At 46.9% G+C, this 16,708-nt stretch overlaps 1 protein-coding gene across 1 annotated transcript in view; it reads left to right on the forward strand.

Moving 5' to 3' along the window:
* The window catches only part of ATP11C (ATPase, class VI, type 11C), a gene marked incomplete at both ends in the record, with an annotated part of 31,992 nt that extends 15,997 nt beyond the window's left edge, over nt 1–15,995 (forward strand). Inside the window, 15 exons of the mRNA XM_009578005.1 lie at nt 157–314; nt 1,310–1,381; nt 2,301–2,374; nt 3,013–3,116; nt 3,727–3,908; nt 4,464–4,727; nt 5,079–5,253; nt 5,934–6,036; nt 7,161–7,306; nt 7,689–7,748; nt 8,820–8,947; nt 11,462–11,597; nt 13,435–13,500; nt 14,334–14,437; nt 15,842–15,995. Of these exons, the coding sequence (XP_009576300.1) occupies nt 157–314; nt 1,310–1,381; nt 2,301–2,374; nt 3,013–3,116; nt 3,727–3,908; nt 4,464–4,727; nt 5,079–5,253; nt 5,934–6,036; nt 7,161–7,306; nt 7,689–7,748; nt 8,820–8,947; nt 11,462–11,597; nt 13,435–13,500; nt 14,334–14,437; nt 15,842–15,995 (1,926 nt within the window). The remainder of the gene's footprint in view (nt 1–156; nt 315–1,309; nt 1,382–2,300; nt 2,375–3,012; nt 3,117–3,726; nt 3,909–4,463; nt 4,728–5,078; nt 5,254–5,933; nt 6,037–7,160; nt 7,307–7,688; nt 7,749–8,819; nt 8,948–11,461; nt 11,598–13,434; nt 13,501–14,333; nt 14,438–15,841) is intronic.
* Between the last annotated feature and the right edge of the window lie 713 nt (nt 15,996–16,708).

Consider the following 16,708-nt stretch of genomic DNA (forward strand, 5'->3'; position numbering starts at 1 on the left):
TGACTGTTAGGGTTTTGTGGTCGGCTCCTGGCTGGGTAACTACAGCAGAAGCTGGGGGCGAGGGGTGTGTTTTTTGTTTTAAAACATGCATACGCAAAAATCACAACCAATGCACAGCATTAAGCTGATAACGAGCTCTCCCTCACTCCTGCCTAGAGCCGCGAGGAGCTGTTCCTGCGAGCCCTCTGCCTGTGCCACACCGTCCAGATCAAGGAAGCAGACCAGGTGGATGGGCTGATAGGACATCCAGAACGCAAATACACCTATATCTCCTCTTCCCCAGACGAAATTGCTTTGGTGAAAGGCGCAGAAAAGTAAGAATATGAAGATATTGGGTTTTTAATTCCCTCTCTCCTGGTGGGAGGGAGGTGAGGGTTATCTGACGGTGGTAGACCGAAGATACTGAGTTTTTAATTCCCTCTCTCCTGGTGGGAGGGAGGTGAGGGTTATCTGACGGTGGTAGACCCCTTTCCCTGGTCAAGACTGCATCTCTCTCTGGGAAGCACATTGTGATACCAGTGCTGGGCCTGACCCGCAGCCCTGTGAAGCCAAGTGAGACTGTGGGTTTAAATGAGCTCTCTGTAAAAGGGGATGCTCTGCAAAGGGTCTTTCCTGAACAGCTTCTCGGGAGGCCGTGGTTTGCATTCACTGCTGAGAGCAGCCCCAAGGTGCCGCAGTGCCTGGCTGGTGCAGAGACTCCTTTGCTGGAGCCCCCATGGCCATGTGTTTTAATCCCAAGAAATGGAGACCAGTTACCATGTGCGTATTGCAGCCAAATTGCTTCCTTGGCATGCAGTGGCAAAATAATAGGATGGCTTACTTTTATCAAACCCATGTTTGAATCCTGCCGAAGATGCTCAGGCCAGGTTGGATGGGGCTTGGAGCAACCTGACCTAGTGGAAGATAACCCTGGTCATGGCAGGGGGGTTGAACTAGGTGATCTTTAAGATCCCCTCCAATCCAAACCATTCTATGCTATTGCCAGCCCCTTGGTTTTAGACGGAGGCTGTTGCAGCTGTATGTGCTTGCTCATAGCTTCTAAATCTGCCGGAGACCCAGGGGACCGTGTCCAGAGGCTCTCGGCGTCTGCACACTGTGGTGCCCAGCTCTCCAGGTCATGGGAGCGGTGCCAGAACATCATAGCAGGCTCTGCATGAGCAAGCAAACATCTAGCCAAGCTTTTTAGCTCAGGCTCGCTAACTTCTTTGCTCTCCTCTGCAGTACAGAAGGTGAAACGAGAACATTGTTAATGTATAATATGTGCCAATGGGTGTTTTCAATGTTGTTCTGTCCTTTTGTTTATTGACAGGTATGGTTTCACTTTTCTAGGACTTGAAAACGATTTCATGAAAATACGAAACCAAGAGAATGAAACTGAAATGTAAGTGCTGCAGGGGCTGCCGAGGAGCAGGGCCCCTAGCGCTGCACCAGCTCCCGCCCGGCTTAATCGAGTTTGGTCAACGCGGCCAACCTGGCAAGGTCCAAGCTGTTTCGCGAGGGCTGTCAGACCAGGCTGACCTGCCCGAAAGATCCTGTCCTTTTTACAAAGCGTGGCACAGCAAGGTGCAGGCTGGAAGGCTTGTTTGCAAAAACCTGCTGGCGGTTTTAGTGACATCTAGATTCAGGTCCCCTGGGCGCATGTGGTCCCTTGCATGTGTCCTTCATCCGTGCCCGGCTGTGCAGATGGCTCCCAGCATTCACGGGAGGTTGCTGACCTTACGGACAGTGGCTGGGCCGCACAGCGGGATATTCTAAGCCTAAACTGCATGATACGCCTCCCTTCCCTGTGACTTTTTTCCCCTCCCAGGCTGAAAAGAATTAGATTTTACACTGTGCTAACAGCTCACGGGACATCTGAGAATCACTGACCTAATCCCAGTGCTCCCCGAGAACTTACCTTCACAGCAAGTTTCGCTTCTTACTCCCCTTATGGGAAAATTTCTGATTTAAATACCAGAGCTGAGTCGCTGCCTGCTGAGCCGCTGCCCAGCCTGGGGTCTCGGTGCACCGGAGGGCAGTGAGGGGAGCACGGGCACAAGCTGTCACCCAAAGCTTTGCTGTCCGGTGGGAGGTCTCGTGTGCGCACCCACCCCCTCAGCCCCACGCTCAAAGCAGCACTGGAGTTTGTTTTTTTTTTCTCCCTTTTTTTGTGCAGTAGCAGTAAAAAGTACGTTGCCCAGTGGGTGCTGCCACTTGTAGGGTGTATGGATTTCTGCAGCTCGTTGTTAGTGATTTTCTGTCTTAAATAGTTATTTTTCTTTCACTGAGTCTGAACTCTATTCTTTTTTGCTTTTTTTAAGGTACCAACTTCTCCATGTGTTGAACTTTGATCCTGTCCGTCGTCGTATGAGTGTCATTGTGAGAACCACCTCGGGTACAGTTAAAACACATTTCTGGACTCCCATACATGTGTGCCCAGAGAGGCTAAGCTGTTAGGTTTCCTAAACTGGTCTAATTAAATTCTGTACTGGGTCTGGTTGGGATAGAGTTAATTTTCTCCAGAGCAGCCTTTGGGGGCCAGCAGCAGGTAAGAGGAGGGGACAGTGACCCATGGAGAGCTCCCTGCTTGCCTTGTTCCAGCTTGGAGGTACAACTACAGGGGGAGATCTGAGACCTTCCCCTGAGCAGGGTGGGTTTTCATGGGGATAGCAGACAAAAATTCAGAGGTCACCATCCTTCTCAAATGTCAGTCCCGTAGGGTATGGGATGCTGATTTTTATTCTCCTCCAAAAGGTTGTCAAGGTTTCTAAATAGGAAAAAATAAACTGCTTTGTCCAGCCTGTTGCAGAAAGCTTGCTCAGAGGCAGGTAGGGACACCCATGTCCCAGCTGAGGTCAAACAAGGTTTTGCACAGGTTAGCGCGAGGCCACTTTTGGTAGGCAACCAGGCTGCTAGCAGTTCCTTCTTTAGTCCTGCCAGATTTTCTCCCTCTGCATCATTTGCTGGCTATTGAATCTGTTAAGTCTTTCTATGGCTTGTGGATGCTATAAACTATTTATAATTTGCTTTTAGGAAAGTTGCTCCTCTTCTGTAAAGGAGCAGACTCCTCTATTTTTCCAAGGGTGAAGCAAGAAGAAATCCAACAAACGAAAGTCCACGTGGACCGCAACGCTATGGTAAGCACGCGGCTGGAATTTGGCTGGCTCCTGGGGTCAGGAAAGCCTTATTCCAAAAATAGGGATGTGACCTTGCTTTGCAGGGAAGTGTTGAAAATCTGCGTGTCGCTTCACATTGTTTTGAAGCCCGGGCTGCTTTCCTTTTCTGTTTCTTTGGCCTCCAACGTTTATTTGACTTTTGATATACTTATATGGTCTCCATCACAGTTGTGTCCGAGCATCTCCCAAGCAAGTTAAAAATAGAAGTAACAATAGCAGGCGGTTTCCTCCGATGGGAGAAAAGCCTGGTCCCTGTCGTGGGGACACCCGGTCCCAGCTCTCCCTGCTGGATGCACGCTCTCGGCTCTGGTCCTTCTCTCTTAGTTTTTGTCTGCCATATTGCATGCACGTAATAAGCATAACCACGGTTACTCTGATGGGAGGAAGTTACTGTATGAATACAGAGAAATTGGTCTTTTGTCTCAAGCCAACAAATTGTCATTGCCGTCAGGGTCAGTACTGACAGAAAGCACTGGTGGTGGAGAAAAGCACTAACCCTAACGGGAAGAGCTGTAGAAAATCTGGTTTTAGGGCACTTGTCCACTTCATTTTCTTTCCCTCCCCCTACCAGGATGGCTACCGAACGCTCTGTGTGGCATTCAAAGAACTAACTCAGAAGGAGTATGACAAAATTGACAAACAACTTAATGAAGCGAAGATGGCTCTGCAGGACAGGGAGGAAAAGATGGCGAAGGTTTTTGAAGACACAGAAGCAGACATGCACTTGATTGGGGCTACTGCTGTCGAAGACAGGTAAAGAGGTGACCACCACCACCAGCGCTGCGGTACCTGCAGTTTCTCCCCGACGTTGCGGCGTGGCCCTGACTCGCCGTGGTGGAACTGAGCAGCCAGGCGGATGCTGGGAGTGTCCAGGGCAATTAATTACACTGTGGCACAAGCCATTACACGGTGCCCTAGTTGCTAAAATGGGCTGGTGTAGTAAGAATGAGGATTTATTCATGAAACTACAGAAGTGCTCGCACTTCCAGAGAGTGAATTAAACACACGGCGTTAATTTGCACATCAAAACAAATTCAATTTCGCAGTTATAGTAACCGTATGTGTAAATTAAACTCTTACTCTTGACTCTTAGGTCTCACAATATAATGCAGTGATTTTTTCTTTTTTGGCTGCAAATAAAAATTTGGGATTACTGACTTCTAATCCTTATTCCTGTGGCAGTGGTCTCTCCAGCATGGGCCAAATCAATTAACATCTCTTGAGCTGATATTTCCTACCTGCAAAATAAGGGTTATATGGACTAAGTGTGGACCAACCTGAGCAGTGAAGTTTTGCTTCTGCTTGCAGGCTGCAGGAGCAGTCGGCAGAGACGATCGAAGCTCTGCACGCAGCCGGCATGAAGGTTTGGGTGCTGACGGGAGACAAGATGGAAACTGCCAAATCCACCTGCTATGCCTGCAGGCTTTTCCAGACCAGCACCGAGCTGCTGGAGCTGACGGCAACAACGGTGGGCGAGAGCGAAAGGAAGGAGGATCGGCTCCATGAGCTGCTGATGGAGTACCATAAAAAGCTGATTCAGGACGTTCCCAAAAGCCGGGGAGGTCTGAAGAGGTAAGTGAGCAAGAGGACCCAGCCCGTGTGCATTTGGGATGCAGATGCAAAGTTTATAAAGAAATAGGACCATGTTGTGGCCCTGGGGACTCGCTGCTTGCACACGCTGCAGTTGGCTCCTTCGCTTTGCTCATCATTTCTAGTATTAGTTGGTTTTGAACTTAATGACAGAGTTCCCTTAGTGAAGAGCACACATTAAATCCAAGCTTTTTACGATTGCTAAGCCCCCAAAAAGGGATGGGAAGCAGATTAATACAAAAGCAATTTCTTTTCCACTCAGATGGTACAAGCGGCTAGATTGACTTCTTAAAATCTGATTTTATTTCAAACGTGTTCCTCATTCTGTTGCAGAAGCTGGACGTTGAGTCAAGAATACGGCCTGATTATAGATGGCTCAACGCTGTCGCTGATACTCAACCCTTCTCAGGACTCCAGTTCTAGTAATTACAAAAACATATTTCTACAAATCTGCTTGAAGTGTACCGCAGTCCTCTGCTGCCGGATGGCTCCTTTGCAGAAAGCACAGGTATTTACTCTACTTTTAACCGACTGAAGCACGTCATTAAGTGATGTGATGCACTTTTAATCCATCAGCTGGGACTTGACCTGATCGTCTTAATCAGCTGGGGCTTCTCCAGGCTATGTGTAAGCCTCGTCTGAGCTTCAGAGCATGATGGAAACACAGCAGTCTTTCAAATCTGAATGCAAAACCTTTGTTTAATATGCTCGCAGGAAGCTGCAAGCCCAAGCCAATTAGAAACAAAGAAAAAACCCCATTTGTTCTTTTTTCCTTTCCAAATTTGTCAAGTGGAGTCTCTGACTTTCTCACACCAGGTGATAGTATCCCAGCCTGATAAGCGGCGCGTTTCGGCCCCAAGGAGGGTTTCTGGGAGGGTTTCCAGCCCCCTGAAACGCCTGAGAGGTCCCACCTTCGGGAGAGCGGGGTCTGGCAGAAGGGAAGGACGGGATGCTGCTGCCTGGGATTTGTTTTTAAATACTGTCCTTCAGCCCTGTGCAGCTGGATCTTGGCTTTTGCTCTGGTCGGTGGCGGCGAAGGAAATAACAAGGGGTTTTATTAATCTGAACTCTGCAGGTGTTATTTTGCTGCTGTAAAAGCCTGGCTACTTGTCCTGGGGGGCTCTTGCAAGTGGCAAGATTTTTAGTGAATTCTTGGTTTCTGCTGCTATCCTTTTTAAAATCTTTTAGATTGTGCGAATGGTGAAGAACACAAAAGGGAGCCCCATAACACTCTCCATAGGGGATGGTGCAAATGATGTTAGTATGATTTTGGAAGCGCACGTTGGAATAGGTAAGACCCCTGGTAACACCCGTCTGACACCTCAGACCTGTCTGCTGTTGCTGGGGTTCCCCGTTGAGGCGCAGTCAGTATTTCTGATTGCACATGGCTAAACTGATCCCACTGAAAAATGTGGAAAGTCTGCTGTTGCTTTCTTCGGAGCCAGGGTTTGACTCCAGATAAGTGCTTGGGATCATCATATACTGCTCACCTTTGATAGTACCACTCTCTTTATCAGTGATAAACTGCAGATGGTGTTCAAAAACTCTACGGCCAAATTCAAGGTGGTAAAGGTTGCTTGCTGGTCAGAAAAAAATGGCACAAGTAGCAAACTGATGGGCGATTACTGGCAGTTGTTGCAAAGGCAGTGCAATGAAAATACCAGACTTTATTAGGGCTAACTGGTCGCAGCTGCTAGTAACTCAACACTGGGGACCCGTACGTGTTTCCCAGGGGCTGATGCTCAGTTATGTTGTGTCTGCCCTGTCCGTACGACTGACATCAGGCTGGAAACTATCCTCCTTTCTGCAGATTGGTGTCAGAGGGAAATACCGGAGATTTTTTTAATACCGCTAAAGAAGGGTTGATGGAAGAGAAAGGGCAGCCTCTTTATTTGGGGCTGTTGGAAATGTTGCGGTGCCCTCGGGTCCCAGTGCGGTTCGTTTGGATGTGACTTTTGAGTGAACAAAACTGTCTTTCTTGAGCTCTGCTCTGCGGGGATGTTTCGGGAGGCTGAGCGTCCGCAGTGAAATAACTAGACTGTGTGAGATGTGGACAAGCCCGTCGGGAAACCAATTCCTTATCTTTTATCAGGTCTGCTTAGATACTCTTCCCCATGCGCTCTTACATAGGAACTCAGACAGCAACCTAAATATAGTTTAAAAACTCCAGAGGCAGGTCTGACTGTTGTGGAGCCAAAACCACGCCGAGTCTTGCAGCACGTTAGTGTTTTGCTCTCCTGGGGCACTCGAGAGGGGGAGGCCTTTGTCATGCCTTGAGACACTGAGTGATGTGAACAAACCTAGTGGGTAGCATCAGTCCAGATTCCAGTCCCTTAGGGATTAACCCCTTGCCATAGCATCGGTCCAGATTCCAGTCCCATAGGGATTAACCCCTTGCCATGCTTCTATCTCCAGGTATAAAAGGCAAAGAAGGACGGCAGGCTTCTAGAAACAGCGACTATGCTGTGCCAAAGTTTAAGCATTTAAGAAAATTGCTACTAGCACATGGGCATTTATATTACGTGAGAATAGCACACCTTGTACAGTATTTCTTCTATAAGGTAAGGATGTGTGTGCAGCTTATTTCTGTGTTTATAATTATGGGTTTCTGTGACAATAGAAAAAGAACAGTAAACAGGAAAAAAATGTCTAGGATATTCTGTAGCTCTGTTTTCCTTCCCTAGAACAGGCTGTGTCTCTGCCATGTGCCTGTCAATTGAAAATAGTGCTTCCCCAGGGGAACGTGAGCATGACTTTCTTCCAGTGTCTTCTGCAGATACTAAGACCTCATTGGATTAGTTTTGTGCTTGGTAGAAAACAATACCCTAACTTGTCTGGTGTTGTAATATCAGACACTAATATCTGATAACAGGAAAAATTATTTGGATTTAGATTGAGGAGTGAAGCGCTTCCCTGCTAACCAGTTTTTTTTCATTTCCCTAGAACCTTTGCTTCATTTTACCACAGTTTTTATACCAGTTCTTCTGTGGATTCTCACAGCAGGTAACTTCCAGTAACGTGTCTATAAAGCCAGGATAAAAAGCAAGTGGCACAATGGGGCTTCCTAGCAGAGACTTGGCTTTTGGTATCCTGTCCGTTCCTCACCTCGCTTTAGAGGACAGTAGGAATTAGGAACTGACCTCATTGCTCAGCACTATATCTGGAGCATAATATTTTTGAGACCCACAACTGAAAAGGAATAAATCTGCTTTCTTTCCCATCTATGAACACAGATGGACGCCTTCCTAAAATAACAAGAGAGGGGTTTAGCTGGTTTGTCAGCACCTGATTTTTGCTGCTTCTCCTTCTCTTAAGAGAAAAAGTTTTCAAAGTCTTCCTGATCTTTTCTCCCCTGTTGTATTTCCCTGCATTAAAGGTGTCTTTTAAAAGGAAGAACAGTTTGTTCTTTTGTGACAGCCTTTAAAAAAGACACATGGTGAGTGTCGTCAGAGCCTTGCTTAGTCCAAGTGAGCGTCAGGAGGACAGGTCCAGTGTGGCGGGTGGGCTCAAGTGCTTGGAGACAAGAGCTTTGGCTTTTGTGTCGACTTACGGGCTCTTGTGTCTATTTGGGCTCAAAAGTAATGGTAAGGAAAAGTCAATGATAGGAGATAATTCTCTGCCTGTCTTGGCAGAACTACTTGCTGCTTTTTTTTTAAAAAAAAAAAAAAAAAGAAGAAGCCATAGTTTCTCTAAAACAGTCTAGTCTTTAGAGAGTCACAGGAGACATCAAGTATATTAATAGAAACAGCAACGCGAAAGCAGCTACAGAAAAGCTGTGATAAGGGCTGTTGAATCACATTTTTCTGGAGAATGAGCTGGTGATGAGACCAGCCAGTTACAAAACTTCCCCGTGGTGAGAGTGGGGTCCCGGCCACGCAGCCTCAGCTGCCTTGGCCCCCCTGGCATCGCACGGGGTGTGACCCATATCACATGAAACTGTCCTGTGTGGCTATGACAAAGGGATGAATCTGTAGGCTATGTACAGAGGCAAGGGCTGGAAACTTTTAATCTCTTTGTGAGGAGACTTTTAAAGTGGAATTTGTGTCTCATTTGACCCCTTCTTCCTCTTTTAAGCCACTGTATGATGCTGCTTACCTTACCATGTACAACATCTGCTTCACGTCGCTACCTATCCTGGCGTACAGCCTCCTGGAGCAGCATATCAACATCGACAGGCTGACCTCAGATCCACAGCTCTATATGTAAGTAGCGCTGGACTGGGTGAGCCTCAGCACAACCTGGTTATCCATGGTTTTAAGTTTTATTGGTGCAGGAGTGTAAGCGGGTGTACCAGTCGCGTGTCGGTGATGGGGTCGCCGTGAACGGCTGTTTCTGTCCCTGCTGGCTCTGCTGCTTCTGTGTTAGAGCTGAGCAATGTCCTGTTTACTCCCTATTTCTACTTATTTATGCTCTCTAACAGTATCTGGTCTAGCAAATTGCACTGCTGTGTCTCTATAAAAAAAATGAACTGTAGGTGGAATTCTTCATCTGTAAGAAAAATCAAGCTGTGAGTGTGGCCAGACCATTCATTCAGGTTAGGTTTGAGGCAGGCAGCATGAGCCAAGCACATGATAGAGCCTGTAATGGACGGAGGGGAGATCTAGCTTTCAGGAGGAAAGGAGATCCAGTCATTTTCAGAAAGACAAATGTTCCTGAAGCCCAGCTCAGGCAGGTATTTTCTCAGCTGGTCTAAATGGATATCTTCACCCAGGCTTCCCCTCCACAGGCCAAATCCCCATATCAGAGCCTATTACCGGGGAGCTCTGCTCTTCGATCCACACGCTCAGAGTTTTCTGCCACATTGCCCATGGAAAGCTGAGTTTAAAAGGAAACTGCCTTTTTCTGCTTTGCTGGTTGCTTTCTGTCCTTCTTTGGTTGCAACTGCGGGGGGCTCCAACCTCCCACGGAAACCGAGATGCTTCCCATCTTCCCCCACCCCTGCCCACGCACACATACTTGGGTGCAGCCCTTCAGCAAGGACTAAGGAAGATGCTTTTCTGGGGAAGCCCCTGTTCATGCATCACTGTTGCTAATTCCCTTGCCTGGCATAAGCTCAGTGCCGAGCTCACCCCTCTGGAGAGAGACCAGGTCAGGACCTGTCACCGTTGTACGATGCTCGCTCAGCCTGGAGGAGGTGTGTGCGGCAAAGCCATGCTCGAGCCAAGAGTGATGCCTTTGCAGGGACAGCAAAGGGAATTCGCAGTTACCTAAAGATATTGTGTGAAAGTTGCTTTAGGGATAGAAAAATCAGCAAATGCAATAAGGGCGGTAAGACTAGGAAGGGGGCTTGGGTGCTTTTGAAATAAGTACTCAGGTCCCTGATTGGTTAGACCTCTGTGTTCCTCCGCTCGTATGACGAAATGCCATCGCATGTATCTTTAAATACATTGGTAATTGAATATTGTGCGGCACAGACCAATAACAGCAGGCCCCTGTGCATTGGCCTGGTGGGCTCTCTGATCTCTGGGGTCTGTCCATTGAGGGAAAACAGATTAATTGTGCAGGCAGATAGCTTTAGTTTGAATATTCATGATTGTGCATGTGCTGCTGAATGCAGAACAACTGCTGTGCCTCTGCTTTATGAAGTGCTGAGTTGCTGCAGTGCAGATCTCTAGTCTGAGGTGCTGTAAAAATCCTGTTTACGATGAGTGCTGCAGGACATAAATACACAACAGAGCTTGCAATGAAGAAGTTGGGTTGTATTTTCTCTCTCCTTGCAATAAAACCCACTTACAGTCTCGTTTCTCCGTGCTCCTTACTCATACCCAAACTGCAGAACGTTAGAGCATTGCCACTGTAACATGGTGCATAGGATTCCCTAGGGTTTTGTTTTAGAAACTGCAATTATAGGAGCCCGGCACCACACTGGTTTGCAAGGTGCATCTTGCTGAAAATGGATGTATTGCTTTAATAGTTAGGAAGAAAAATGAGAAAAGAATGGGGATTTTTGGATTTGCCATAAACATGCTTTTATCCCTCATCAATCTTCAAATTTTAAGGAAAGTAATCTGAAAAGGTAATGATGCAGGAAACTTTTTTTTAACTCCCTGCTGCCCTGACGGCCGCTCTCCTCTCCGCGGGCTTTGCCTGCAGTCCGTGCAGAGCTCTGCCCATAGCGCATCCGTTTGCTGCTGCTGCCTCCGTGCCAGATCTCATCCTATATTCAGCCAAGAGCCTCCTGCTACAACCCCCGTGTTAAAAACACCCACCATACGATTCAGGAGGTTATTTTCAGCCTGTGCAGAAAAACACTGCTTCCAGAAATGGGACTTGCAGAGCTTTGCTCGAAGAGGGAGTTTGTGCATTCAACAAAAAGGGGGAAACATGCCACAGATTCGCTGTATCCCGTAGGGCTCTTCTTTAGCATTGCCCTGGTTTTAAAATCCAGCAATTAATGTCAGAGAGCGTGGGCAGTGCAGGGGCTGTGGGAGAGGCTCAGGACAGCATTACAGCTGTTTGCTTTGGGCTGGCTTGGATTTTAATCCAAGTTATCTAAAGGAGAAGGACAAAAATTAATATGCTGAACCTCTTATGATTTCTCATGACCAGCAGCTGCATATGGCAAATGTTGTTTATGTCCTGTATGCTGACAGATACTTATGTGTTCTACCTCCTTGTCTCCTACAACAAGGGCTTGCTCCAAAGCCCGCTGCAAGGGGCTTTGCAGCGCATCCTAAATGTGATGGTGATGTTCTTGTTACTCCGTCTCTTGGCAGGAAGGTGTCGGATAATGCAATGCTGCAGTGGAGGCCATTCCTGTACTGGACCTTCTTGGGCGCCTTTGAAGGACTCGTGTTTTTCTTTGGGGTTTATTTTCTTTTTCAAAATTCGTCGTTGGAAGATAACGGAAAGGTAACACCACCAAAAAAAGAAAGAGAAAGATGAGTGTTTCTTTTGTGCACTGCCTCTTTTATACGCCTGGCAGCGAATATCTACACGCTTAATCTGTGCGGTGTGTCTTGAGTCTTGTCCAACAGCGTAGCCTTGCTTGTGGTGTGATTTTGCAGCAAATGCTTGAAACGAAACGTTTTCCAAATTGCCATGGAAACAGGGCAGAGCTGGTTATACTCACTAGGTAAAATAACTAGTCTTACACACAGCTTTATTCCAACCTGGTGAGCTTTGCACGGCGCTCTTCCACTCTTCCGCATGGTCCCAGGCGTTGGCCCAGGGCAGGAGCAGTATCCGTCCTTCTCACCAGCGTGCCGTGTAAAATTCGGCACGTGTTCGGCTGGTGACGAGCGACTGAATTATCCCACCTTGATAAGGTGCTGCTTGTCAGCGCAGACATGGCACAGGGCTGCTTGTGTGCTGCACCGGCTCCAGGGCGTGATTTCAGCCGTCCTCCTCCCTTTGCAATGGGGGAAGGCTGGTGCTGGGTTTTTGCTGCCGTTTCGAAGCCAGCATAAGTTAGCGCCGCTGTCAGAACGAGCAGGCTGTTCTCCCTGCTGTCTGCTTGCTCGTGCCTCTTGTGTCGGGACAAGCCTTTGCATCGCCACGTGAGCGAGGTGTGGGAGCTGCTCCGGGTTAACTTGCACAGAAATGGGGAAAAAAAAAGATTGAATTTTTTTTTTCTTTTTCCTTTTTTTTTTTTTTTTCCCTTTTTGCTGGTTAACTGAGTACAGAGTAAAGTATTAATGCAGTGTGGCTGCCACACATGGTGGCCTGGGCTGTCTCAGGACCCTTTTCCAAAGGGGTTACACAGTGTGTTATCAGATCTCAGCTGATGGAAAACTTCTTTACACCATCACTTTTGACTTTTGAAAATACATTCGCTTTTTTTAGTCGCTAACACTTGGAGAAAAGCTGATTAAATTTATGTATGTATATGCATATGTTGCATCAAAGCCAGCATTAGTCAAGCCCCTATATTGTAGATTCAGTGCCTTTCTGTATTTATGGCCATTCTGGTTGTATTTGAATAAAACACGAAGCACTGATATGTTCTGCAAATGCCTTGAGAGATCAAGTCTATGTGGCACTAAAATAAGATCTGTGGTTACGTCCTGTTTTGTAAACACTTATGCCTGTAAGAACTGCTACCAGCAATTGTTCATAATATCCATGTATGTTTGATTGACTCCTTTTTCGCTCCTATTGACTTTAATTTTTTTGCATTTTTTGAAAACTTTTACATTTCACTTTCTGTTTTAATGTATGCATTCAGATCTTGACAGCCTTTGGTAAGCATCCCTCCCATTCATTGCCATCATTTGGATTTATATACAGTATCTGCTTTTCTTTGTCGTGCGTAGTCACTAGTATCCGCAAACCAAACCAGATGGAAAAAATACCCATTGGTGCGTTCTGCAAATGGGACTAAAGCGAGACGATGAGCAGAGGTGTTGCGAGAAAGCAGAAACTGAGTAAATTACCAAGAAATCATGAAATACAGGTGGTCCAATGACTTGTATCCTCGATCGACATTGCTGTTAGTAGGAGGTTGTTCCTGTCACCGTCCCAACTCTGGGTCACCCATCCGTGTGGCACTGCATGGCACAGGGTAGCGTAGCGGGCGGTGAGTCGTGCGGGGCGCCCATCGCCTCTCCGAGCATCAATCCCCCGTAGCAGTATCTCCATCCCGTCCTTCCCCTCTGGTCCCTGCTTGCACCCCTGTCCTCATCGTCGTTTCTGTGCCTCTCCAAGGAGATGGACTGAGACGCCTGTGGCAATGTAATGTGTTTTTCAGGTTTTTGGAAATTGGACCTTTGGGACGATTGTTTTCACCGTGCTGGTGTTCACCGTCACTCTGAAGGTTAGGCTCTTCCTTCCTTTTTCAGTCACTTGTTTTTGCAGCCATTTTCCAATGCATGTGTACACGCTGTAAAATCGTGCAATGAATGTGTTGAAGGTGAAGTTTCTGTGGATATGTTTCCCACCACACTTAAATCTTCTCTTCTTCCATAGAGGCAGAACTTGCTAATTGACTGCTGTCCTTTGTATAGTCTACAGTCTGTATTCCTGGGCTCTGCTGGTCTATAAGTGTTTATGTTTTGGTTAAATTATTTTCCTATTTTTTGCCCTCTTCTGAGGATTCCAGTTGGTTACGGTTGACTTTTTCTCACACTTTCACCCCTTGGAATTCAATTCCAGCAAGAGGAGAGGAACGATAGAGATCTTGGGTTTGTCCACCTTGTTTCAGACACTGCTGAGCACCGGAGGGATCACAAAAGCACATCTGTCAAATAATAATAGCAAATCTGCTTTGTTTTACGGAGCTTTCCAGAACGAACGGTTTGCATAAGACCTTACAAAAGGTCTTCTATGTTTGGTTCAGGACAGCAGGTGGTGGCAGGAGGCAATTACAGTCCCCGTAACCTTTAGACATTTTTTTCGTGTAGCGTCAGAGGTTGCATCAAATTTATTCTATTAAAAAGTGTCAGTTACAATTAGAAACTCGCTGTATCCCTGTTGACATTGTGCCAATCTGTAGGTATTGAAAATATTTTCCCTGGCGCACATATGCGGAGAGGTGGCTATTGGGAGAATTTCAACCTTACTGTGAAAGCAGTCAGAAATTTCATATAAATACAATCAAATACACTCTGCATCTAACGCCTGTTCTGTCTCTTTTTTTTATTCACACAGCTAGCGTTAGATACCCGATTCTGGACGTGGATGAACCACTTTGTGATTTGGGGCTCCCTTGCCTTCTATGTGTTTTTCTCGTTCTTTTGGGGAGGAGTCGTTTGGCAAGTATCTTTTCTTCTTTCCATGGCGCTTTCTTCGGGGAATGCCCCGCGCTGGCTTTGCGGGGGACGTGGCTGCAGTATCCCCTCGGTTGGGCTATCCAGAGATTTACGGGTGGCAGGGTGTGTGCAGCCATGCTCCTCTCCCTACCGAAGAGGTAGCCTAAAAGCAGGTAACGCCCTGGTCGTCATCCAGGTGCTCGGCTTTGGCAAGAGGTGGTTTGCTTTTCTGCCCGCGGGGTCATTTCTGGTGCTGAGGTCCTTGTCTTCATTGGGAGGTTCCGGGATAAATATTTCAGGATCTGTTTGTGCCTGTGGGTGGGAAAGAAAGGAAAAATTGATGGTGGAAAGAAACCTAGTGATAACGGAAGGAAAGAAAAGATGAGGCAGATGCAGAGCAAGAGGACCCGGCACACTGGGGCAGCTTAAGGGGGAGAAATAAGCAGGAGAAAGCACAGATCCTGCTGCTGAAATCCTGGATCTGAGTAGGAGAAGAAATTCTCATTGATTTGAGTGCAACCAGGATTTTAGACTTAATGTCTTGCAAAAGCAGGCAAGCAATAGTACATGACAAAAATTTTTAGTTTTCTATTTCCCGTGCTGGAATAGACATTCACGTTGACATTCGCAGTAGACAGCATCTCCCATTTTACACCTTTGCTGTCCCATGGGCTAGTGCCGTGGGTTATTGGCTAGATCCTTGACCCAGCAGCATGCTAATAAAGACGTGGAATGGATTTAAATATTTTAATCGGGGGCAACAGGCTTTGTTTAACTCTTCAGCGTTCCTAACTAACAGATTCAGACCTGCGATCTAGCCAGACCTCTACGCTGAAATGTGTGAGTTTTCTACTGGTGTGTTTAACTTGCGTAGCTCAGTATTTTTGAGTTAATGCCAAGCAACAGCTGCTTTGGGATCCTTGTCATCAGTTATTTATGAGGCATTTTTCACAAGCATCTGTCGGTTCCCCTCCATCATCAAGGGAGGGAGGAAGGGGCAAATAACCTATCGGGACCGAGAGTGTCTGGATTTCCACCATCAAAAGCAAACCAGAAGCTGTAGCAAAGTCCAGAGTTGAAATAAAATGATCTGGTAAGGTGAATAATTTGTCTTTCAGTGATACTAGGAAAATTGATGATAGTAGCAAAATTCAAACCCCTCCCCACCCCGAAATGAAGCAGATGTGGAAGATGCAAAATGCATCGTGTAAGGTGACAGGACTAGGGCGGTTGAAGGCAGGAGATGCGTTGGGAGAAGGACAGACAGTGTGTTTCTGTGCAGGCTGTATCCATCTCCATCTGAAAGGGAGGCGTTACTGCTACAGTTTGATCTGAATCTGCCTTTGATTCTGACCTTCTTGGGAAATTCATGTTAACCAGAATTTATTTGTATCCTTTCTTTTTCAGGCCTTTCTTGAAGCAGCAAAGAATGTATTTTGTATTTGCCCATATGCTGACTTCTGTTTCCACATGGCTGGCAATAATTCTCCTGATCTTTATCAGCCTTTTCCCAGAAATTCTTCTAATAGTTTTAAAAAATATAAAAGAGAAGAATCATCAGGTAAGGAACAAGATGATGTATCGCATAGCATTTTTAGGAAGACCTCTCTTACTCTTAAGCAGGAGATGAACTCGTAACAGTACCGTGTACCACTCGCATCTTGAGGAAGGCTTTCTAAAGTCTCGTCTTGCTCTTCCGCATGCCAGAAATGTCAAGAAGCTCATCTAAAAATACTGCCTAGATCTGTAGCGAGGAGAGACTCAAACTGTGCCTTTCCTTAGTTGCCTTCACTGGATGGAAACCTGCCATCTCTTACAAAAATACAGTAACCCTTTTCCAACCTGAACTGATCATCAAACCCACCTTATTGTGTCCTGAAAAAAAGCTACTTGTTTTTATGTCAAAGAACACACCCACGATGTTCCCCTTGGGTATGTCCTCCGGTGCCGGTGCAGGGGGAACAGAGTCAGGTCTTGTCACGTCTGCCCGCTCCCCTTAATAACCGAGGGCTCGTGCCGCGGTGTCTCGCTCTCCTCCAAAGCGGTCTGGTTTCTTAACAGCTTTCCTCCGTTGCTGAGAAGGAGGGCTTGTTTTAGAAGCGTAAACCATCTCCTAAAGGTTTTCTTTGTCACTCCTGCAAATGGCGAATGCCAGCACTGCCGGGCTCACGACTCGTACCGTGCTGAGACCACCCCTGCCCCTTGCTCTCTGCTTGCCCAGAGGTGCCGAACGTCCCCGCAGCGCCGTCCCCGCGGGCAGCCCCTGCTCACCCC

Source organism: Fulmarus glacialis, unplaced genomic scaffold (genome assembly GCF_000690835.1).
Source record: "Fulmarus glacialis isolate BGI_N327 unplaced genomic scaffold, ASM69083v1 scaffold30335, whole genome shotgun sequence".
NCBI classification, from domain to species: Eukaryota; Metazoa; Chordata; class Aves; order Procellariiformes; family Procellariidae; genus Fulmarus; species Fulmarus glacialis.